Source organism: Teleopsis dalmanni, chromosome 2 (assembly GCF_002237135.1).
Source record: "Teleopsis dalmanni isolate 2A chromosome 2, ASM223713v2, whole genome shotgun sequence".
Lineage (NCBI taxonomy): Eukaryota > Metazoa > Arthropoda > Insecta > Diptera > Diopsidae > Teleopsis > Teleopsis dalmanni.
The window spans coordinates 130,401,283-130,424,689 of record NC_051847.1 but is presented as its reverse complement, the minus strand read 5'-3'; the positions used below and the strand labels follow the sequence as shown (position 1 = coordinate 130,424,689).

Below are 23,407 nucleotides of genomic sequence, written 5' to 3'. Positions count from 1 at the left end.
CAATTAGTTGTAGTGTAGCTTTTGTAAAAGGATAATAGGAAAAAATTTAAAAACGAAACCCATTTAACTTTTAAAAAGGCAGTGGAATTGCATAACATCTTTGTTGGTAGTTAAAAAATTGTTCATACACGTACTACACATCCTTTTAAATAGGATTGTAGCGCGAAAAAGGATAATAAGAAATTTGTTGATTTGAAGGAATGTAAGAATGTGTAGTGTCATTTCTTAATGACAATTGCGCTTAAAAGCATTAAATAAATAGATCGTATAGGTGAACCAACCTAACAATTCTATGAATTAGGTTTAGTCTCTAATTTCACAAGAGATCCTAAATATTATAGCTCTTTTTCTAACTAAAGATGGGCACTGACAAATGAGTTGAAGTACAGTTTCCTCCTCATCCTCAGAACCACAGCCGCGATAAAAGTTATTAAAGGGTATATATATTAAATAAGGGTATTATAGGGTACTGAGTTTTATCATAGCATGCTTTCTTGTAATTTCTGTTTATATGCCAGTTTAGCTGTTACAAGTGCGATGACAATATCTGAGAAGAGACTGTCAAGGAAAAGAGTGCCTGCGTTGGCAAACTCGTCCACCTTGCAATGGCCAAAAATATCTCTAAGTTCAGGAACCTATATAAGTTGGACATTGACATCCGCAGGAAGTACTTAAGATTTCTCTGATTTTAACGAGAACAGCCCACCTCCGTTTTTCATGAGATATGCTGTTATCTTTATCCATGAGATGGGCTGTTACAAATATTTAAATAGAGTATGAAAGTGGTTGGATCAGTAAAACCATAATTCGTAAATCTTTCACGATAATGCTTTGCCATGGCACAGAATGATAGTTGTGTCAATATAATACCGTACTGATTTTAAACTAATCCTAATAAAAACAGTTTTGCAAAAAGTAAAAAAAGAAAAACTAAAAATTTAATAAAATTATATACATAAATTAAAAATAATTTTTTTATTAAAAATTAAGCAAATAACATAAATATTAAATATTAAATAAATAAAAAAATATTAAAAAATTTGATATTAATATTTTATGTACATATTATTTAAAAATCAATATATTATTTGTTTAGAAATTTAAAATTGGTGTAAATAAAATACTATTAATTTGTCTTGTTCTCTTTCAGGTAATTTATACTCGATTAACGCTACTGATTACAATAATAAACAAGTTTATCTGTCGAAGTATTTATCAAAAAAATGCTTAATTATTGGTAAGTCTATTTCTAATAGTAAGGCTTCCATTTGTAGGTATTATATTTTTTTTATTTACAAGTGTCTTTAATAAAACATACAAAATGTGTTCAGCGAATATTAAAAAGGAAAAACGTTAAAGTTCTCTCCTTTTATCTTTCACAATAACAAAAAACATAGCATTGAACATAACACATCAGTTAAAAAGACGTGTGACTAACTGAGAAAACCAAATTTTTTCTGCCAAAAATCGATTTTACTCATCAATATAATCTCCTTCAAGGACTATATAATCATTCCAACGCTTCTCTTACTTTTCGATGCTGTGCTTGTAGAAGGATTTGTTTTTTACCTCAAAATAGGCTTCAGTTTAAGCAATTACTTCTTCATTTGAGATGAATTTCTTACCGGCGAGCATTTTTTTGAGATCAGCGAATAGTCAGTAGTCGCTATGGGCCAGATCTGGACTATACGATGGATGAGGAAGCAATTCGAAGTGTAATTCGTGCAATTTTGCCATCGTTTTTATTGACTTGTGTTGTGACATGGTGTATTTTCTTGGTGAAACAAAATTTTTTCTTCGCCATATGCTGTCGTTTTTTCACAATTTCTGCTTCCAAACGATCCAGTAATGCCGTGTAGTAGTTACTATTGATTGTTTTTCCCTTTTTGAGATAGTCAATGAAGATTATACCATGTGCATCCCAAAAAACTGTAGCCATAACCTTCCCAGCTGACTGTGACTGTTATGCCTTTGGACGCTTCGGACGTGGTTCACCGGCTGCAGTCCACTCAGATGATGATCGTTTTGATTCCGGAGTGAAGCGATGGATCCATGTTTTATCCATTGTCACATATCGACGCAAAAAATCTGATTTATGTATTATGTGTTAACATGGCCAAACACTGCTCTGAATCATCAACATGTTGTTGTTTTTGATCGACTGTGAGTAAACGCGGCACCCACTTTGAAAAGAGCTTTCTCATGGTCAAATGATCATGTATAATTGTAAATACACTGTCTTTTGATATCTTTACGGTCTCAGCTATCTTATGCAATTTAAATTTACGATTAGATATAACCAATTTCTGGACTTTTTTGATGTTTTCTCGGTGTCAGTAATGCCAAATACACATTATCAATGGTTTGGAATTATTTCCTTATATATAATTATTCGTTAATAATTACCAAGTGTTGAATTCGTGCCCTGCCAAATTTAAAGCTCAGAGTCTGCTCGACTTGTGTGCTCCAATTTGGAGTTTTGTTAATTTGTTGTGAAAGTTCATTAACAAATTCACTTTGTTGATATATGTTACCTAAATAAATTCTGCAATAATATTGTTTCGTACGTTTTCGATGTGGTCGTTGGCGATCACTGGATCTCGATATATAATTAAATAGTTATTTTTAGTTTTTATTAACTGTTTTTATTGCTCTTAGTTTTAGTAAACGCAAACACACAAAATTTTCCCAATAATCAATAATACAATACAATTTAATTCCAAACTAAACTGACATACTTAGAAAACTTTTTTTAAAATTACTGGATTCTATATTAATAGATTCTATGGTCACAACAATATATAGATCTTAGATCAATCACTGATAATCATGAAGCTTATAGGGAATACATAAGTTAGTCAATGAGATGGGTAGTACCCCAGCTATCTAAGAGTAAAAGTGCCCAGTTGTGCTGACTGGGCTCAACATACATACATCCATACAACAATATATATTAAAATAATAAAATATATTGAAATGTGCTATTGCAATATATATAAATATTTTATAATAATTTAGTTTCTTTTTAGTTATTTAATATAAATTATATAAAAGCCAAGAAATTTATTAAAAGCATTCAATCATTTTATATGCCAAAAATCACTTAAATTATTCCGTTTGAGGAGGTCCTTTCAAATTAAAAAAGGAAAAACATTATTTACATATTAATCAAATTAAAACGCTTTAGCTGTTTGCATATTTGTTACCCGAATCCAAATAAGTTTAAAACAGTCCAAAAAACTTTTTCCATAGTTCATATCCAGGCAGGGGACACATTTAATTCGTTTAAATTATAAATAAATGTTAAAATATGAAAGTTTTTCGGTAAATATTTTAAAACTCATTTTCCATACTAAATAATTCAATAACGAAATGAAATGTGTTACAAATTACATTAAAACTTTTTCCGCATACTTTTTACAAATACAAGAAAAAACTTTATACCCGTATTTTTCAAAATGTGCCAGTAAAAAACCAGCGTCACTCCTATGGCTCCTTGCACACATCATTTCGAACTAGAAAAAAGTGCTGTGAACTTTATTTTTGCATATTAACAATGTCAACATTTTCAATGACTGAAATAATAATTTAATGTTATCCTTTTTTGTTTTTTTTTTGTCATCAAATTATTATTTTTTTCTTTTGTTAATGAATGCTAACATGTATAATTGAGGCAACTGCCTTAACCACACAGCACACACCACACTTCCTGCAAAACTGGCTACGGTTAGGCGCAACTTAACCAAACAAAGGACCATTCAACCTATGTTAACTGCTTTTTTCCGGCACTTTTTAGTTTATATTTAATGTATTTTTCCAGCTCTTGTGTTTTTTTGCAGTGTAAAATTTGTAGTGGAAAATGTGGTTTATTACAAATGCGGCTTAAACAATTTGAAACGATTGCAAAAGTTTTTATGTTTGTTTTAGTTAAGAACGAATGCAAATAAAATGCAGAAAAACGGAAAAATTTAGTGAATTTGGTTTGTTCCACAAGAAACGAAGTTTGCAACTTTAATTACATTTGTACTCAAGCATTTCTTTTTCCAGATTGCTTCTTTTCAACTTAATTAAGTTTAAATTTGTCGGTGGAAATATTTTTAACTTAAATTTATAACGAGTTCGTAAACAAAACCACTTCCAGAAGTAGGTGCAGCGCAAACTGGCAAGATAAGTACTTCTTCCCTTCAGTCGTATACTACACCTACTCACTCTGCTGTTAAGCTTCAGATAATTTTTGAAGACAGATTTAAAGTTGTTATTTACTAAAAAATTCAGTGAAACTTCTCTTTCACCTACCTATGTATTTTATTACAAAGTATACTAAATGCTTTTCACTATAATATTTATCTAAAGGAATTCGTATACTATTTAGAAAACCTCAAAATATATTTAATTTTGATTCTTAATATTAAGTAGAAGAACTTTCTACAGTAATTTTTTTTAAATATTAATGTTTTGTTTTTTAGTACTGTTGGCTAGCACTATTTAATACTGAAAATGTTTATACAGAGACATTTTTTTTGTGAAACTCGTTTTTTGTAAGCTCGTACTTTTTTTAAATAATTTTTCCATTCATATATTAATGCTATTAACAAGCACATTATTTTTTATTTTCTTATTAGGTTTTTTTGCTGATGTTACCCAACATTTTCGGTGTTAATTATTACTATATAAATATGTATACGTGCATGCATGAGTGATTTGAAATGGTCTTTTTGCTGATGTAAAATTAATTTGATAGGGCAATTTATAACCAGCATTTGCTATTTTTGGTATAAATTAACAAATTTTTGTTGTCTTCATATTTTTATTTGTTGAATTATATTTTATTAAAACGTAAATCATTACAAGTAAATAAATTCTTATTGTTATGAAAAAATTTTAAAGGTTTGGCTTAATTACTCTAGTAAATAATGTTGCAGAATGTTTTTTTCAGAAGTTTTTTTCAAAAATATTATGAATTTATTTTTTTGTTTTTAGTACAGTAAGTTAGCACTTTTTTAATTTCTTATTTTTTTAAAAATTCTGTCACTTAAATGTACATAATATATTTGAGGCAAATTGAAAGTTAAGTGAAAATTGATATGGTTACAGTTTAGTCAAGTAACTAATATCGCTTGTTTTTAATTGCTCGATTTGTTTACTCCAGTGAGTAATTTTAATTTATCCATTAAAACTTTTTATTGGAAAATTATATTTTTTTTCGCGATTTTGATGCTTTCAGTTTGTACTTTGACTTCAGCTAATTGTACTTTCTACATGTACATATATATATATGCGCTATATGGCATTGGTTGTATGCGTGTGTCAGATTAAAGAAAATTAAATGTGTAATAAATATAAATTAAATTTAATAAGTTAATTTTTATGTAATCAAGGATTAAAAAGACTACTTTCCGAAATGTTATTTTAATTTAGAATATTTAACATAGAAAAAACAAAGATTTGATTCTATATTTTTATTTTACATACATTTTGATTACAACTATGTTTGTATAAAATGTCTACACAATTTATGATTGACTTTACCATAACTCTTAGGCAATCGAGCAGTAAACAAAGATTTAATGACGGTCTGACTCTCCAATGATTTCATCGACATTTTCGACACTTGGACATACAGTCCATGGTGTGTCTTTGACATCGCAATTACCGGAACGAAAAACCGAATAAACAAATCAAAAATTGCGCATGATTGGCTGTTACAGTATCACGATCATAAACACTATTTACATTTTCAGCCTCCTGGCTTGCGTTTTCGCCTTTATCAAAGAAAAACTGTAAAATATGGTGTATTTTTTCTTTGCTAGTCTCGATCTTTCACGCTCGCTAATCTTTGACTGAGTTAACTAATTACCAAACTGTTAAAATCAGTACGAAATTTCATCTTTCTAACGCTATCTAGCTTAACCTGATTGAAATTATACAAAGCCACTTATGGAGAAAATAATAGATTTCTTGTTACTACATCTAATATGATTACGCATCCCTTATAACATAGTTAAAGTATATTCATTTTAAAAACTACAAAATTTTTTTTAAAACTATATTAATTATATAGTCCACCCCGTTATCAAAAGTACCAATATTAAAGACAAATCCCATTTAACTAAATCGACTTAAAAATCAGTAATATGAATAATATTTTTAAAAGCTCCTTAAAGCAGTTACTAAGCTTAATATATAATTTAAATATTTAATAGATCTATGATATTACAATATTGAGATTAGAAACACTTAATTCTGCATTAATTAGTTTATTATTATTACATTTTAAAATGTAATTTATTTAGAATGTAACATTTTAAATAAAAAATATGAATTCTTTACCTCCACTAACCCTAATACATTTTATCTCAACAAAAAACCACCAAACATACAAAGCATAAGCATTTTTTTGTTTTCTTAAAAATAAAACGCAAGGTTGTATTTGCTTTTCAAAAATAAATTGCATACAATGCGTTTTATTTGTACAAGTTATTTGTGCGCGGCAAAGTAATAGGTACTTGATAATTATTTTTGAAAAATATAATATAAGGAAAAATTAGTTATTATTATTTGAGTTTCATTTGAAAGGTGAATGATAATTTATTTCCATTTAATAATTGTTATGGTTTCTGCGAAAATTGCTATTTTGTCATTAGTAAAAATCTTGGATAAAATTATTGTTATGCAAACAAGTTCAATACACGAGGGAATTCAGACTTTCTAATAACTTAAAGACATGCCTATAATTAACGAACCGTAAGCACTTTAATGAAAAATAGGTGTTTCGTTTTTTTCGTTTTATGGCCAATGGAGAAGTGTGCTTCCCGTTTATCAATAATATTGAATCAATTAGAATTCAATTTATTATTTTTTTGCCATTTTCTTGCTGTTGTTCTTTTCCTCTTCACTAAATGGAATAAATCTTCCAATATTGTTTAATTGCGTAAGGTTCTGAGAGCTCGAGAGTACATACTTAAATATTTAAAAGTACATTAAAACGAATCTAGGAGAAAAATTTATATTTTATGGAAAAGCATAAAAAATTTTTCAAAAATAATAAATCATATTTCCGGCATTTCCTGGTAAGAATATCGTAAAACAAATGCAATGCCAGGAGGCGCTCCTCTCCAACGCTTACTCTTACTATGAGCTAGTTTCGTTGTTTGGTTGCATGTGCTCCAAAGTTATTGTGGAAATGTTTCCGTTAAATTCCAATTCAACATGAGCACAACTCTGCAGGCGGAAATTATTTAGAAAATATTTTGCGAAAAAACTAAAATTAAAACTGAAAAACCTAAAAAACCATAAAAACTATGAAAACACAAAAACTAAATAAATTATTAAAAATGATTAAATAATAATAAAAAAATCTACAGTTGCATAAAATTAAATTCCGCAAATTCGTCATAGAGACATAAATTTTTGAACTTGCTTGTGTGTATGCAAAGTTTTATTTACTCCAAAATAAAGGCGTAAGTTAATTTTAATTAATGGGGTTCTAATATCGTTAAGAATAGAAAAACAAAAACATACAAGAACATCGATTGGTTGTTGTTGTAGAAAATGGGTCAACTTAAATGTCTGATCTTTTTAACATGCCAATTATGTCGCCTCTTGGCAGTTAGAAACGTTTTTAAAAAAGTGTTATACTTTTTTACATAGGCGACTCTTACTTTCAAGGCATCCTTCAAGTTTCACCGAATATATTGCGCATCAGAGATATATTACTGCCATACTACAATTATGTTCACAACAAACATAACGATTAGCACTTATTAGATATTAGACTTTATAAATACTTACATCAATTGACAATTGATCTAAACCGTTAACGCCAGAAATATACACATCGGTCATGTGTTTAATGTGAATAATACTTATATACATATATAAAAGAGAACAGTATATAAACATGTTACATATGCTCTTCTTAATAGCTTCAAAAACTGGTTTTGAAGTACCGAAAGAGGGAGCAACAAAATCAGCTGCGGTAATTATTGAGAGTAAGTTCTTGAACCTCTGCAATGACTTATTTGGCATGTTGTCCCTAAATAATTCTTCGCATTTTCTATAGAAAAAGATTAGTAAAATATCTTTGTAGAACAGTTTGGCCTTTCAAATAAATTTATTTGTTATTTGTATTTTTATCACATATATTTATATTCAATGAATAAATATCATAAACTTATATGTAACATATGAAAGTATAGCACAATAATTTACTTCTATTAATTACATAATTTGAAAGTTTATTTCTTATATATTAAAATTTATTATGACGTATTTATTATGGAGTTATGGGGCCCAATTATGGGGTACTGTAGCAGACTCAAACCTTGCAATTATCCAGCGTTTCCAATCTAAAACATTGCGAATGATCACAAATGCACCTTGGTATATAACGAATGAACAGCTGCACAAACAATTACATGTTCCGACAATCAAGGAAGAAATAGCCAGTATTTTAAAGAATTACGCTCATCACATATATATGCACCCAAACCCGCTGGTTACACACCTGATGTCCCCTTCCAACATTTTTACAAGGCTGAGAAGGAAAACATCGAGAGATATTTTAGATATGTATTTATAGATCACATATTGTTATTTTAAATATATATGGATATGTCACTGGGCATAGTCCATACGTGTCTTTCTTTTTTTAGATCGTAATAATTATTATTACGATTTATAATTATACATTAAGACCGAAAAGTTTTCGGAAATTCTCATTTAAAATTCGCGCGCTGTATATTTTTCGATATTTTAAGTTTATGTAGTTTGGCAGAAATTAAGGACAATTACTATGCCAAAAATGAGCGCGATCTGTCAGACAGTTCGTTTACGGCAGCTGTTGAAACCAGTTCACCTCAGTAGTGCGTTTGCGCGAAAAAACAATGGAAAAAATATTGAACAAAGAGTTTGCATCAATTTTGTGTTTCGAACGAAATTTCGTGTGCAGAACGTTGCGAATGCTACAAAAGGCTTATGGGGATCAGTTTTATCGAAAACTCAAGTTTATGAGTGGTACAAAGCCTTTCAGGACGGTCGTACGACCGTCGAAGACATTTCGCAACCGCACTACTGAGGTGAACTGGTTTCAACAGCTGCGTAAACGAACTGTCTGACAGATCGCGCTCATTTTTGGCATAGTAATTAAGGACAGTGCTGCCAAACTACATAAACTTAAAATATCGAAAAATATACAGCGCGCGAATTTTAAATGAGAATTTCCGAAAACTTTTCAGTCTTAATGTATATATTACTTATTGTCATTCATACCTGACAGATTGTAATAAAATAAATGTATTCAAAAAAAAAAAAAAAAAAAATTATGACGTAACATAAATCGTTGTAAAAATAGGAGAATATTGCTTATAATCTTTAAAATCTTTATTTATTCTTCTAAAATTATTGTATCGTCTTCAAAGCACTCCATATCCTGATACTATACACCATGCCGACATTTTTTTCAATTTGGAAGTCATTGAGTTATCTTCGGAATTGTCTTTAAAAGTCGAGTGATTAGGTTTTTATCTTCTCAATCATGATAAACGGAGTGCTCAGATAGTCTCCTAAACTTAGGGAGTTAGAAGTGCTAAATCAGGCGAATACGTTACTTTTGGAACGATTTAAAAGTTCAGGTTTTAACGAAATGGTGTCGAAAAATCAATGTTATGTGAGATAGTGCTCAATTAATACTTCCTATCAACAGTTTGTCTCTACGAAAGGAGTTTATAAAGCAATGCTCCACAATAATTAAAGAAAACTGTAAACATGGCCTTGATTTTTGGATAATTTTGGCATGATATTTCAGTTTTTGATTCTGTTTTGTGCAGCACTTACTTAGTTGGTCGGTTTTTAATCGGGGTCGTAACCATAGATCCAACAATTATTTTATGGTATCATAAATTTTATCCTAATCCTTATGCTTTTAGTTAGAAAGTATTATTTTTTGTAAACATATTTTTCGGACAGCGTTCTTATCGAAGACTTTTAGCAATACTCTTAACGTTTTCTCAATAGAAATTTCTTTGCGTAAACATCATTTAATGTAACTTCTTTTCTCAAATGTTGTTTATAAAGTATGTACGTAACCATTGGCCAAATGCAGGTAATGTCACATAATTTTGACACAGATATCAGTGATAATACTGCTAATCTAAAAAAATAGATTTGCTAGATTCTGCACTCAAACTTAAAATTTCAACTTATTTTTTGACCGTAGTGGTATGTACATCAGATTTTAATTGAATTAATATGTCAGGTGTCATTGAAAAATTGGTACTTGAAGCCATTTATCTTAAATGATTCCATGCTATGGTATTTGATAGTTTTCCTTTTATTGGTGTATTTCGGTTAAGGAGACTTATATTAATTCGTATAATAAAAAGAGATATAAAAATGGAGGGTCCACAAAGAAAACACAGATTCATTGTATGATTTCATAATCATAATAAAACTACCAAGGTTATCTTTGTCATTAGAATAGCTTTCGGGTCTCTTAGACTTTCTGGAATGATTTTTTTGCAAAGGCTACAAGATTTAATTTGTATCGTGAATTGCGTGATCTAAGTTTAAAAAATCTAGTTTTTGTTTTACAATTGTTTCCAATACTTACTCAATTCCCTTGAATTTTTTCTCTTCGTTCCTCTCTGCATATCATCTCTCTCCATATCTCTCTCCGTAACTCTCCTCATATCTCTTTTATTTATTTGCTTTTTCAAAACCTTTGCATCTTTTTATTTTTACTATCAAAACTTTCACGTTTCCAATACTTTAAAAATAATTGCCATCATAACCTTAAGTTTTATGTTTATGGTATTATATGAAAAACTATACTTACCCCTCTCAACCCCTTAAAAGGAAAACTTGTGCTCTTTTTTATGGTTTCCAGCCATAATGTAGTTATTTTTTATATCATTAGAATATTATTTTTTTTTCTCTATAAATGCTCAAAGTTTTTCTATTAAGCGTCACCATTGTCGTCTATCCACGTTACTGGCAGTTGCTCGTGTTGCACCGTACGGTGTGAGTGTTGTGAGCTGGTTATGCAGCATGCGACATGCGGCCTTTTTGGCGCTACTACGGTGCCTGATTTGGTGCGCCTGTACTTTAATACAGTGCGATTGTGGGTTGCTGTTATGCAGCACTGTTCTGCTATTTTATTTTAATTTATTTCGGTGTAAAAATAGTTGTTTTTGCTAGTTTTATGGATTTTGAAAAATTGTTATGGTCCTTAGGTTAGAGAACTGTTTAGTATTTGCTTTGCGATGGTTTTATTATGGTTTTCGTGTTTTTGTGAAGTTTATTGCGGTAAAATAGTTACGCGCAAAGCTTCACGTTTAGTATTTCTCTTATAGTGTGTTTTTAGTTGAATTGTGCAAAAAATTATTTATGGGTTTTTAATATGTTGCATGTAGAAAGTGGATTTCATAGTTTTGGTTTAACGGTAAGAAGTTTTAATGGGATGCTAGTCATAACTAAGAAAGTATTTAAATAACATTTTTTAATATACATTACCTGAGGATAAACAAAAATTTATTTTATTATTTTTGAAATAAAAATTTATTTTAATATTTATGAAATAAAAATTATATTTTTTTACTGAAAATATATAGCATTTAAAATATACCTGAAAATATATAGCATTTATAATACACCTAAGGATGAATAAATTTTATTTTAATATTTAAGAAATAAAAATTTATTTTAATATATATGAAATCGCAATTATATCATATTGGTATAAATTATTTTTTTTAAATACAACGAAATTTTAATATATTTAAAGTTCACACCAGCTTCTTTGACAGTATTTATAATCACAATCCCTAAGTAAAAAAATTAACAATTATTTTCTTCATCAAAAGGATTTACAATCTACTATAACTTTATAATTAGTTCTTTAAGTAAATAGTACAAAATTTGATTATTAATAAATTTAATGTGAAATTATTGCTTCTACAGATTAAAACTAAGATATAAGCAATGACAAGTGTGACAAAAATTTATGACGCAAAAAAATAATAGATAATAAAGACAATACTAATACTATGTTCAGACAGCCAAATTTTCTTAATTTAGTATAAATGAATGAAGTTAATTGCGAAAGTGTTCATACTGCCTCAAATTAAGGATAATCATATGTTTTTTGTTTAAAAATTGAATGTTAAAAATTATATGCTCCAAACAGCATTTGTATCTGAGAAATTTTAAAAGTTGATTATTAGAACTATAAAGGATGGCATTCAGTAGTTTTATTAGATTTAGTGGATTAGAGGTATGTGAATTATTATTTTTCTTTTTATTTTGAATAACAGTTACAGTACTTTCTCTATATTAAAATTTAAAAATTTGCACTTCTTTCAAAACATTGAAGTTTTATTGAAGTTAAATGTCATTAACATTTAACATTGTAACTTTTTAGTTATCTCAACTCAATCTTACACGTAGTTGCATTTGAAATGTCCATTAATTTCAGTTCTCGTTTCAACGAAAGTAAGACCATTACCCTTAATTTTGTTCTAACCTTAAAACTTTTGTATGGAAAAACATTTTAATTTTGCGGAAACGAATATTAAATTAAGATTTTTGCGAAACTAAGGTGTGTCTAAACATAGTTTAACACTTTTTTCCTTTATAACTTCTTGGGTCATCAAAACTGATACCAATGAATGGTTTAAATTAGTGTTTGTATTTTCTATTAATATTTTTAAGAATTTTGATTCCAAATAGTGTCTTGCAATACTGAGCTCAACATATTTTTTGTTTCTGTTAAAATGAAGCATATAAAATAACTCTAAGGAAGCTTTTTAAAGTATAAAAGTATTTTTTTCTTTCTGAGAGTAAAATGTATTGCAATTATAATATGCAATATGCATTTTGCATTATAAAATTTTTAAAAGCAAACATTCACTTCACTATATCACTTTTCATAATCATCTTATTTGATACCGTGTGATATTTCGAAGCAACGCCTTTTAATAGTGAAAAAGCGATGTACGAAAAAAAATCTTAAAAAATGCTTTGTATCGATATTAGCTTTACAATCTGAAAATCTCGCTCCTCATTCCGCTTTTTCATAATGGATATCTCGGTATTGAATCAGTGGGTTTTTATTTTTAATTAAATAAATTTATTTTGTCAAAAAGTTCAATTTTATTTATAAGTAATTTAAAAAGTATCTTGAATTTAGAAGCAATCTTGTGTGTAAGCAATATATAGCAATTTAACACACACGAGTTCTAAGCCTGCCACTTTCTGTCTAAACAAATTATATACGGATTATAAACTAATTTAGAAACTTGAATATTTCCTAAGACCACTGATGATGAGTACTTGGCAGTACCCGATTCAGTCTTGTATGGTCAGCCAATTTTTAATAAATTAAATAAATTTTTTTCCTTGTCTTTTCTTTGCTATTCGAAACCGTCTAAATCTCGGCAAGAAAAATTTAACGTTAAAAAAAAGAAACTTTATTTTTTAAGTGATAAAAAACATAAATGTGTAGAATTTTAAGAATGTAACATACACATAAATAAAATTTATTTTAATTAATAGGTAAACTTATACCTATTTTTTATTCAAATTTTGACTATATTTAGACTATTGTATTGCATTGTATTAACAAATATATGCACTAATATTGTCATTTTTCAAAAAATCTAATGTTTTAATTTTTCCGATTTAGCCAAAAAGTATGCCGTAAATACGTTTATATCTGCGTCGTATTTTTATCGCGTAACACAAATATTTAGGTTTAAATACTGGATAAAAGAAAGTTAATATCGTAAAACTGCAATGGTCAGTGATCGTATAGATAGAGATATCCAAGGCTGATTTCACAATCGCAAGTGTAGTCGCAGAACTGACTAAAGTATAATTTAAGTCAGAGAAGTTGATGACTTAAGCATGACTTAAACTACGCCCGTGTAATGGGTCATTAAATTTTACCATATTAGCACATTTTGATGATAGAGGAAAGTTTAATCAGTAGATTTAATAGCATCAGTTTAGTTAACTTGTCTTGACTTGACTTGTTAATTTAACTTAACTTAACTTGTTAACTAAGCTTAACCTAACTTATTAACTTAACTTGCTAACCTAACTTGTTAACTTAACCTAACTTGTTAATTTAACTTAACTTGTTAACTTAACTTGTTAACTTTACTTGTTAATTTAACCTGTTAACTTGTAATATTTCCTAAACAACAATAAATAATAATCAATGATTGCATAGTGGTAAATGCACTGAAAGTTTACTAATGATTTTTATATATATTTTTTTTTATCCGGCTTTAGGCCACTTTCTGATAAAATTAAAATTCGGCTCTTCTTGAGAGTCTTCATCAGGATTAATGAATATAATAATAATTATTAATAATGAATATAATAATAATTAATAATAATGAATATAATAATAATTAATAATAATGAATATAATAATAATTAATAATAATGAATATAATAAAAATTAATATAATAATAATAATAATTAATGAAATCTGTATCTAAGCGTAATCGCCTTATTTTATTGTCTATACTCGACATATAGTCCAGTATATTATAGTATATTAAATTTTAAACAATTGTTGAATTTTAATTTTAACAAAAAGTGACCTATAGCCGGATAAAAAATATATAAAAATCATTATTAAAAAAACAGGTGGATAAACAAATTCAAAATTTAACTAAAAGTTTACTTTATTAGTTCATGGCATCTTGAATATCAAATGTTATAACTTCCAAAAATTTGATCAAAGGACTAGATGCCCAGAGTTTTGTTGGACAGTTAAAAGTAAAAATATTATTTTAACAAAATCAATTGATGATTGACCTAGATTCAATACATTCAGCATTATGAAAATATATTTCTAACTTGTTTTAAATACTCACTCTTATATTGTTTTCTGCATGTTAAAGAAAATTTAGCAATTTAATTAAATAAACTGTAAAAAATTATTCTAAGAAATGTCAAAATTTTGTTCTGAATATATATAGTAAGTTTTATATGGAAGAGTTGTGAAATATAGTTATACCAAATTGAGAAATATTTAGACTATACATTATTAATAAATAGTTTATCTGTATTTATTTGTATTAAGATCGTTTACTATGCATTACAAGTTTCTGCATAAATTTCTCAAGTAGTATAAAATTACTAGAAACTACTTGTGGAAGACGCGAAAAATTGCACAAAATCCATGACACACTTTCACCTGTCGTCATCCTTTAACTCAAATATCCTTTAACTCATATCACCAGTTCTGCATAAATCAGTTGAAAAATATTTTTGAAACTTTTGTGTGGTTACACAAAAGAATAGTTGGGAGTGCCATTTCTTTGAAAGTTGGTGTCATAATACTGGTAACATTTACACATGTGCAGTCTTCTACATTACACATATCAAATCGTGTATCCTCACAAGTGCATATAAGTTTATGTATAACTTTTTAATCTCATAACAAATTCTGAGAAAGTTTAACTTATACTCGTCATATAAAAGCATAAATTCTTACGCGCGAGTTTAGTATTTTTACCGGAAGTCGGCAAAGTTATTTTTAATATTTTTACTTTCTACACTAAAAGACTTCCTTTTTTTGCCCTTTTCCAAACAGTTTAAAATCGTGTAAAGAAATAAGTTTGACATATTTGAAAAATTTTAATTTAATGACTTTTTAAACGTTGTTTTCGTTATTGTTTCGGAAAAGTTTCTCAATGATTCTAAACTGTGGCGAAATTCGACAGCTGACATTCAAAGAAATTTATTGTACAAAAATTATGCAGGAAGTTTATTGATTCCATCCTGGCTTAAGGATAAAATAATTTCTAATAAAAACAGAAAGTCTAAAAAGTTTTAGAAAAATAATTTTTTTTATGAGTTTATTCAACTTTTTCTTTATTTGCCTCATTAATATTTTTTTCTTGTAAATTTCTAAAAGCTGTTTTTGTTTCTTTGTACACATTTTCGGTATTTATTTTTATATTGTAGATGAAAAGTTTCTTTAAATGTAGTTATTGCCATATAAAAATGGACATAATATTGTTTCATAGCTTTATGTTGGGTCCTTCCTTCCATTAGCAGTTTTTTAATTAACCCTTCGAAGACGTTTTGTATTGTAATTTAAGGATGGTTTTCAAATGCTGTCAGCTGACATATTGTTTTTATTAATCGTTTAATCTAACTCTTTAAGGTCAATATTGCATTTTCTTCTGAATAAGCTTCTATCTAAGATCAAACCAAACATTTTTCACTAAATTTTCAATAGAGAGCCTTCGAACAGTAGTGAACTACAACAACAAATAACTTTATGACTTTATTTGTATTATTTTAATTCATTGAAGTTTTGGCTGACTACACTTAAAAAAATATGCTCTAATCTGATACTATTTAAATTGATATGATCATTTTCTTAGCGAAATTTTATCTCATTTAGTAAAGAAAATATGGAAATCAACATGTGGTATGATTGAACCAACAACATGTGGTTAAATCTACCAAATTATTTATCTGAGAGTATATAGCTGCTTCGAATATTGCCAATAACAGGCGGATAACAGGTCGTAAGATCGATGAGATATATTATTAATCGAATTTGACCATTCATGATCATTCGAATCGCTTAGGATAATATCAAAGTTCGACATATGGGTTCTTCTTCTTCTTACGGAAAGAAATTTGTTTCTTCACAATAATGTTTGTGATTTGTTTCTCAAAAGGTGAAAAAATGGTTACTTTCTGAAGTCCATCATTACGGTGGGCTAGAAATGAGTTCCCTACAACAATGATAAACGCAAGAGAACTCATGATAAACCCAACTCAAAACATTTTGAAAACGAATATTCAACAAAAAAGTGGTGATAATTATGTAAACTCATATAAGTAATTTGTTTTAGTTACTCCTTCGTGCCGTAATATGAATCGAATGTTATATACTGAATTGCGATTTGTGCTTTTAAACACTTTCATCTTCTCTCTCTCTGTTTTTTTTTAGTGAATTAAAATTCATGCTTTGTCACTCTAATCAACTCCATTTATCATTATCATTCTCTCTATTGTTCTCCATACAACTATTTTACTAAGTCACTAAGTCATTTCTTATCTGCCCTCCTTCCTTATATTTATATGTAATCTTTATTATCTTTGTAACCAAACATTTGCAGAATGCCTTTAGCCCAATACTTTCTATTAATTTTATTTATTTTTATCAATTTTATTTTATTTTATTAATTTTATTTTTTTTTTATTAATTTAATTTTTTTTATTAATTCAACTAATTTAGTTTATTTTTTAATAATTTAATTTTTTTTATTATTAATTTTATCTCGTTTAAATTATTTTTCATTCCTAAGTTTTAGTTATGTATGCCCTTTATTTTTTGTTTTTTATATTTCTTTACTTTTCATTTATTCTTAATTTATTTTTATGGTATATTTCTTTTTTTATTTGATTATTAATTTTTCATTTTCTGTTAAGTATATCATTTTCGCATCAACAAAAGTTTTTCAGACTCCTTAAAAGTGCAGTGAGTACTTGATTCGAATATGTAGAGAACTTATATTCAATATATTTTAATTATCAAAGTTGAAAATATTTCCTTCTCTGCTTCGAAGTACTAAAAAGTCTTAAAAATAATTTCCACATCCTTAATAATTTTGGTTTTATTTTTTTTATTTATAAAATAAATTTATTACTTAAATTTCGTTAATCTAAGTATAGAAATCTAAGTATAGAAGCATCTAGTGAACTTAAAAATAATAGTGAACTTTTATTGTGGCTTCCGCCTTAACAACTAAGTATGATTTATGCGATTTTGCTTAATTTACAATTTATGAATTTCATTTTCTGTGGCATTTGGTTTCGGAGAAAAGTGTGGCCAAGTTGAAATCTCACTAAACAATCTATTGCCGGGACATTCAGTATCACGTACTTGTCTATGGCCAAGTAATTTAAATTCAGGATGTATATAACCTTTTGCAACACCAAATGATATTAGTTCGCGGGCAGCTCTAAGCATTTGTGGTGGCGGTAAATCAGCTACAAAAATAAAACAGAAAATAATTAATACACTTAATTACATATAAGTGAACTATTATAATATCATGTACTTACTTCTCCAATCGCCTATCAGACAAATGCCTACACTCTTGTCATTATATTTGGGTGCATGTGCACCGATAACATTGAACCCACGTCCGGTGTAAATCATGCCATCACCTCCAATAAGAAAACTATAACCAATATCATTCCAGCCACGCTCTAGTTGATGAAAGTCCTGTATCGAACGCATCGCCTGTATACAGTCGGCTGTGGTGTAACAGGCACTCGGTATGTATGAATGATGTATGATAACGAACGGAGCTGGTCCATTGAAATGCTCTACCAATTTGGAGGGACGTGCACCCCAGTCCGTACGAGAGATAATTTGTGAATGCTGCGTATTTGGCATTTGTTGACCCAAACCTACAAAAAAAAAGACAAAATACGTACTTATTAGCATTTTGAGCAATAATAAGGAATCAATATTATTATTATTATTTTGATTTAATTTTAATAAAATATTTAAAATATTTTCGCTCGCTTATAACTGCCAAATGAAATATGCATGGACATGCAAATTTGTTGGTTTAATTACATTTCCACTGACATCTGTCAGAAAAAATATGCAACAAATACGTATTAATTATGCATATGACCCACGGGGCCGCGCAAGCTCCCCCCTGGGTAAATTAAACACAGTAATTTGCATTGGCATTTTAACTGATGTGTGTGGGTTTGTGTTGTGAGTTGATGTGATTTACAAAACAATTTATGACAATAAATAAATTCTCTGAAAACCTCGCTTGCGCCCAATTTAATGAAATATTTATTAAAATCCAACACATGCAAATTAACTTAAAAATTTTTGACTAAACAATTTTTGAATTATTCTCTATTTTAGTTTGAATTGAAAATCTGTGAGACCAAAATATTTAATTTATTTTTTTGAATTTATTTATATTTGGGAAACTATTTCGTTATTAGCTCGAAATAGTTAAGCAATTTATGTGCACAACTAACAAATGACGGGTGTATCGTTTGAATAAATATTAGAATTGTATAAATTTTCCGGATTTGTGCATTGATACATTTGAAATCCCGAAATTTACAAAAATATATCATTATATTTGCCTTCTGCTTTATTTTATTTATGTTTATTGCCAATTGTTGATTTATATTAAAATAGAATTGAACTTGTGTAACACAGATTTATTATAATCTGATTATATATAATAACGAAATAATTTTGCATTATTTAAAGCTTTAATATTTGATTAAATAATATTAAATAAATTTGAATAGGAAAAGTAATAAAAAGAGTAAAAAAAAATAGTTTAAAGAATTACGAAACCTTATGTACCCTAATACGGTCAAATCATATACATACTACGTATATGATTCTACGTTTAAGGTAAAATTGAGTCTGCTAAGTTCACATATTGTAACTTAATTTTATCGTAGATATCTGAGTCTCTGGCAAAAAACGGGTTAAAGTTCATAAATTTAGATTTTAAAGGGTTAATAAAAATTTATTTTAAGAGCTTTGTATTTTCAGGAGCTGAGCAGATAGGGTTGGTAATCATCAAGAGTATTATAAGCAACGCTGTTAGAGTAATTATATATAAAATAATTCACGCTAGGAATCAGTTAGTTAATTTCAATATAATATATAGAACTGAACGTTTATTGTAAACCCGCGTCTTTCCGCCCTATAAGTAATAGAGTTGCAACTAAATTGTGTTTAATTACGTAGCTTTGTTTAAAAGTTAACATATATGAGTATATATGGCAAGTTTTCAAATTATAACAAGATTTAGGCTTCTATAAAAATAGCCAAGATAAACCAAATAAGTCTTTCTGGTGAGGATATTTGGTTCTATGGGCAGAAGCAATTATTTGTATAAAATAATACGAGAATATTATTGAGAATATTATAAGTTAGAATGAGAAAATAGAGTAGCAGACGATGACTGAAACTACTACTCTGCTAAAGATAATGTGTAGAATATTTGGAAGCATTCGGAAGAGGAATGTTTCAAATAAAATACGGTATAATGAAAGAAAACAGGTCCTGACGATGTCTGAAACCATTACACCATTAGAGATAATGCGTAAAATATTTGAGCTTATTTAGAAGATTAGAAGATTGTTTTGTATAATACGGTATAAAGAAAAAATAAAACATGTTGATGATACACGAAACCAATACACGAGATTCAAGAAATAAGTTGGTTTAAATATATAATAAAAATGTACAATAATAGTAATACTAATGTCACAAAGAAATAAATACAAAGAAAATACAGATAAAACATTGAATAAAAGGTTTGGAAGACCCTAAATAATATTTCATAAAAAACAATTTACATATGTTCAAAACAACAAATTATAAAAAGAAGTGCTTGACAGTAGTTTCTAATGATTACTCTCCACTGAAACTTTAACCAAAATCCTGAAACCATTACACGGTACACTAAATTCCACAGTGAGAGCGAACTAAAAAGCATTCGCATATAGTGATCTTTAGATAAGCAGTCGAAGAAGATAGTAAATAAGATTTTTGGTATAATAAAAAAAATTTTCACTTATTCAAAGTAGGGATCCTAATAAAAGATTAGAACTTGACAGCATTCTTCTAAATAGCAAGGGAAACCCTAAGCTTTAATACCTAAATGCAATTTTTTAAAAATTTATTTTTTTGTACTCATCCTAAATAAGTTGCATTAACCATCCTCTCACATTCCCCTGCTATGCATGTCTTAATAGAATGATCCACTACCTATGCAACCCTAACACAACAGCAAAAAAATTGCACAAACTCAGACCGAAGCACGTAAGCTTTTACGCGCTTAAGTTCACCACACAATTACGCTAAACGTTCTCACTGCGCGAAAAACCGTTAATCACTTCCTTTTCCTTACCTAAAAACCGCTCGTGCGATGACCGACGAAGAATAACTGTTTCAATGAGTAACTACGTTCGTACGTGCTGATAGTGAGCACGACGCCACAAAACTGGAGATAAAATTCCAGTGCTATTATGAATGAACTGTGTTTGGTCGCAAGTAAGTCGCTGGTACAGCTTAAATTGTTTTTGTTTTTGTTTGTATTTTTTCTTTCCTTTCTTTTGTTTCTTCCTATTGTTAGTAGTTTCGCCGACGACGTTTTTATAAATAAAACGAGCGCAAAAAATTCCCCTTCTTGTAAAAAAAATATTGCTGTAAACAAAATAATTTAGCTTAGCGTGACTCAGAGAGATTAAAGACTCGAGTGTGATTGATTGAGTCGTTTGTAAATTCATATTGTATTACTCTCAATGTTATGAGACTTCTGTTTTATTAAGTCTTGTTGTTGTTTTATTATTTTTGTTGTTGTAGATTTTGCAATGTGTGATTTGGTAATAATTTAAGCTGGTTTTATTGCTGATCTCCTCGATGAAATTTATTTGTTATTGGTGGCTTTGTATTAATCGCTGTCTTACAGTCAAAGAAAATGTTAGTATGTTATGGTTAAAGCGATATGAGTCTTACTTTCGTTTTGACCTAATTTTATTAAACGAATAAAATTGTTTTTTTTTTGTATTTAAATTTAATATTTACACAAAGCCATAGAAATTATTAAATATTTGTTTTATTTTATAAATAATAAATTAAAATAAAAAAATATTAAAATGGTATATGTACACATATGTTTATATTACTCTAAGGTCAAACATTTCAACTTAGAATTTCTGAGTAAATAAGAAAAAGTATCGTTGGGTACTGATATAAAATTATTTGTTAGAATAATTCAAATTTAATTAATAAAAATAATATAAAATGTATTTTTGTTATTGTAGTTCACTACTTTTTGAAAAACCTCTTTATGAAATAAACTAGTTTCTATTAAATATAATGGTCACTTCTGTCTGAAAAATTTGATTTTAAATTACAACTTATATTGATCTCGCCCGTGCGACTCGTGGAGTAACATTAGCATGACTTTGTCAGTATTACGTTCCTAGATTAGGTTCTATAGATAAAAAAGGACAAATCATGCAACAAAATAATGCCTCTACATACAGAATTGTATGGAAATTTAACAATAAAAAAAAAATATAATTAATTAATTAATTTAATTATTCTACAGCTGGTTTATCATTTCCTTGTAATATAAACACAGCAAGTAAAATTTTTTATAAAAACTTTCATAGGAAAAGTAACAAAACTCCAGAAAAATATGCGAACATAAAAAGTTAAGTACGTCTTTGGATCAGTTGGTTAAGGTGCGCTGATTTTGAGCTTCACATTTGGCAGGACCCGAGTTCGATTCCTGGTACTTGCAGTCTCCAAAATAATTATTGACGAATAATTAAATACAAGAATTATTTCCAAGACCATTGATGATGTAGGTCTTTGGCAATACTCGAAACAGCTATATGGTCAGCCAAAAATTCAATTAATTAAAATAATATAAAAAAATAAAAATTTTTTGTTGTTTTAGTTCACTACTGTTCGAAAAAACCTCTTTATGAAATATAATAAGTTTCTATTAAAATATAATAGTCACTTTCGTCTGGAAAATTTGACGTTAAATTACAATTTAATTCAATTATTTTACAGCTAGTTTATGATTTCGTTCTAATATAAACTCAGCAAGTGAATTTGTTAATAAAATTTCAGAGCAAAGTAACAAAATTCCAGAAAAATGTGTGAACATAAAAAGTCAAGTACGGTTTTGGGTCAGTTGGTTAAGGTGCGCTGAATCTGAGCTTCAAATTTGGCAGGAAACGAGTTCGATTCCTGGTACTTGCAGTCTCAAAAAATTATTTACGAATAATTAAATACAAGAATTATTTCCAAGACCACTGATGATTGGTACTTGGCAAAACTCAAAACAGCTGTATGATTAGCCACAAATTCAATTAATTCAAATAATATAAAAAAAATAAATTTTTGTTGTTGTTTCACTTCTGTTCGAAAATCTCTTTATATTATCTTTATTAAATAATATACGTACATAAATTAAATGAAATTATTATTTTAACATCTAAGCACAACAAGGACAAATTGTCGACTTCTCAGAAGAGGAACATACAGGCCCGTAATGTATTTCGAGAAGCGTTATAAGTACAAAATTTCATTTATATATATTATAAATATATTATTATTTATATATTATATTTCATTTATATATTGAATAAAGTACTCATCCGAGCTCCACTTATTCCGCTTTACAATCGTGTTTTTTTTGATCCTGATTGTAAAGTATATACATAATTAGACCCCCACGCAATCTTGCGTAAACCCATCTCCTTCATCGATATTTCCATCCTTCTTAAGTGTATTAGTCTATTATTATTATTATTATTATTATTATTATTATTATTATTATTATT

The 23,407-nt window shown here is 28.2% G+C and overlaps 1 protein-coding gene across 1 annotated transcript; it reads right to left on the bottom strand.

The window, feature by feature from the left end:
• Positions 1-17,707: 17,707 nt before the first annotated feature.
• On the bottom strand, positions 17,708-18,454 carry LOC119681333 (peptidoglycan-recognition protein LB). Its single transcript, XM_038094494.1, has 2 exons — positions 18,104-18,454; positions 17,708-18,028 (listed from the first exon to the last, which is right to left on the bottom strand). Exons 1-2 carry the CDS (start codon positions 18,438-18,440, stop codon positions 17,814-17,816), a joined length of 552 nt encoding a protein of 183 aa, XP_037950422.1. The 5' UTR covers positions 18,441-18,454; the 3' UTR covers positions 17,708-17,813.
• Between the last annotated feature and the right edge of the window lie 4,953 nt (positions 18,455-23,407).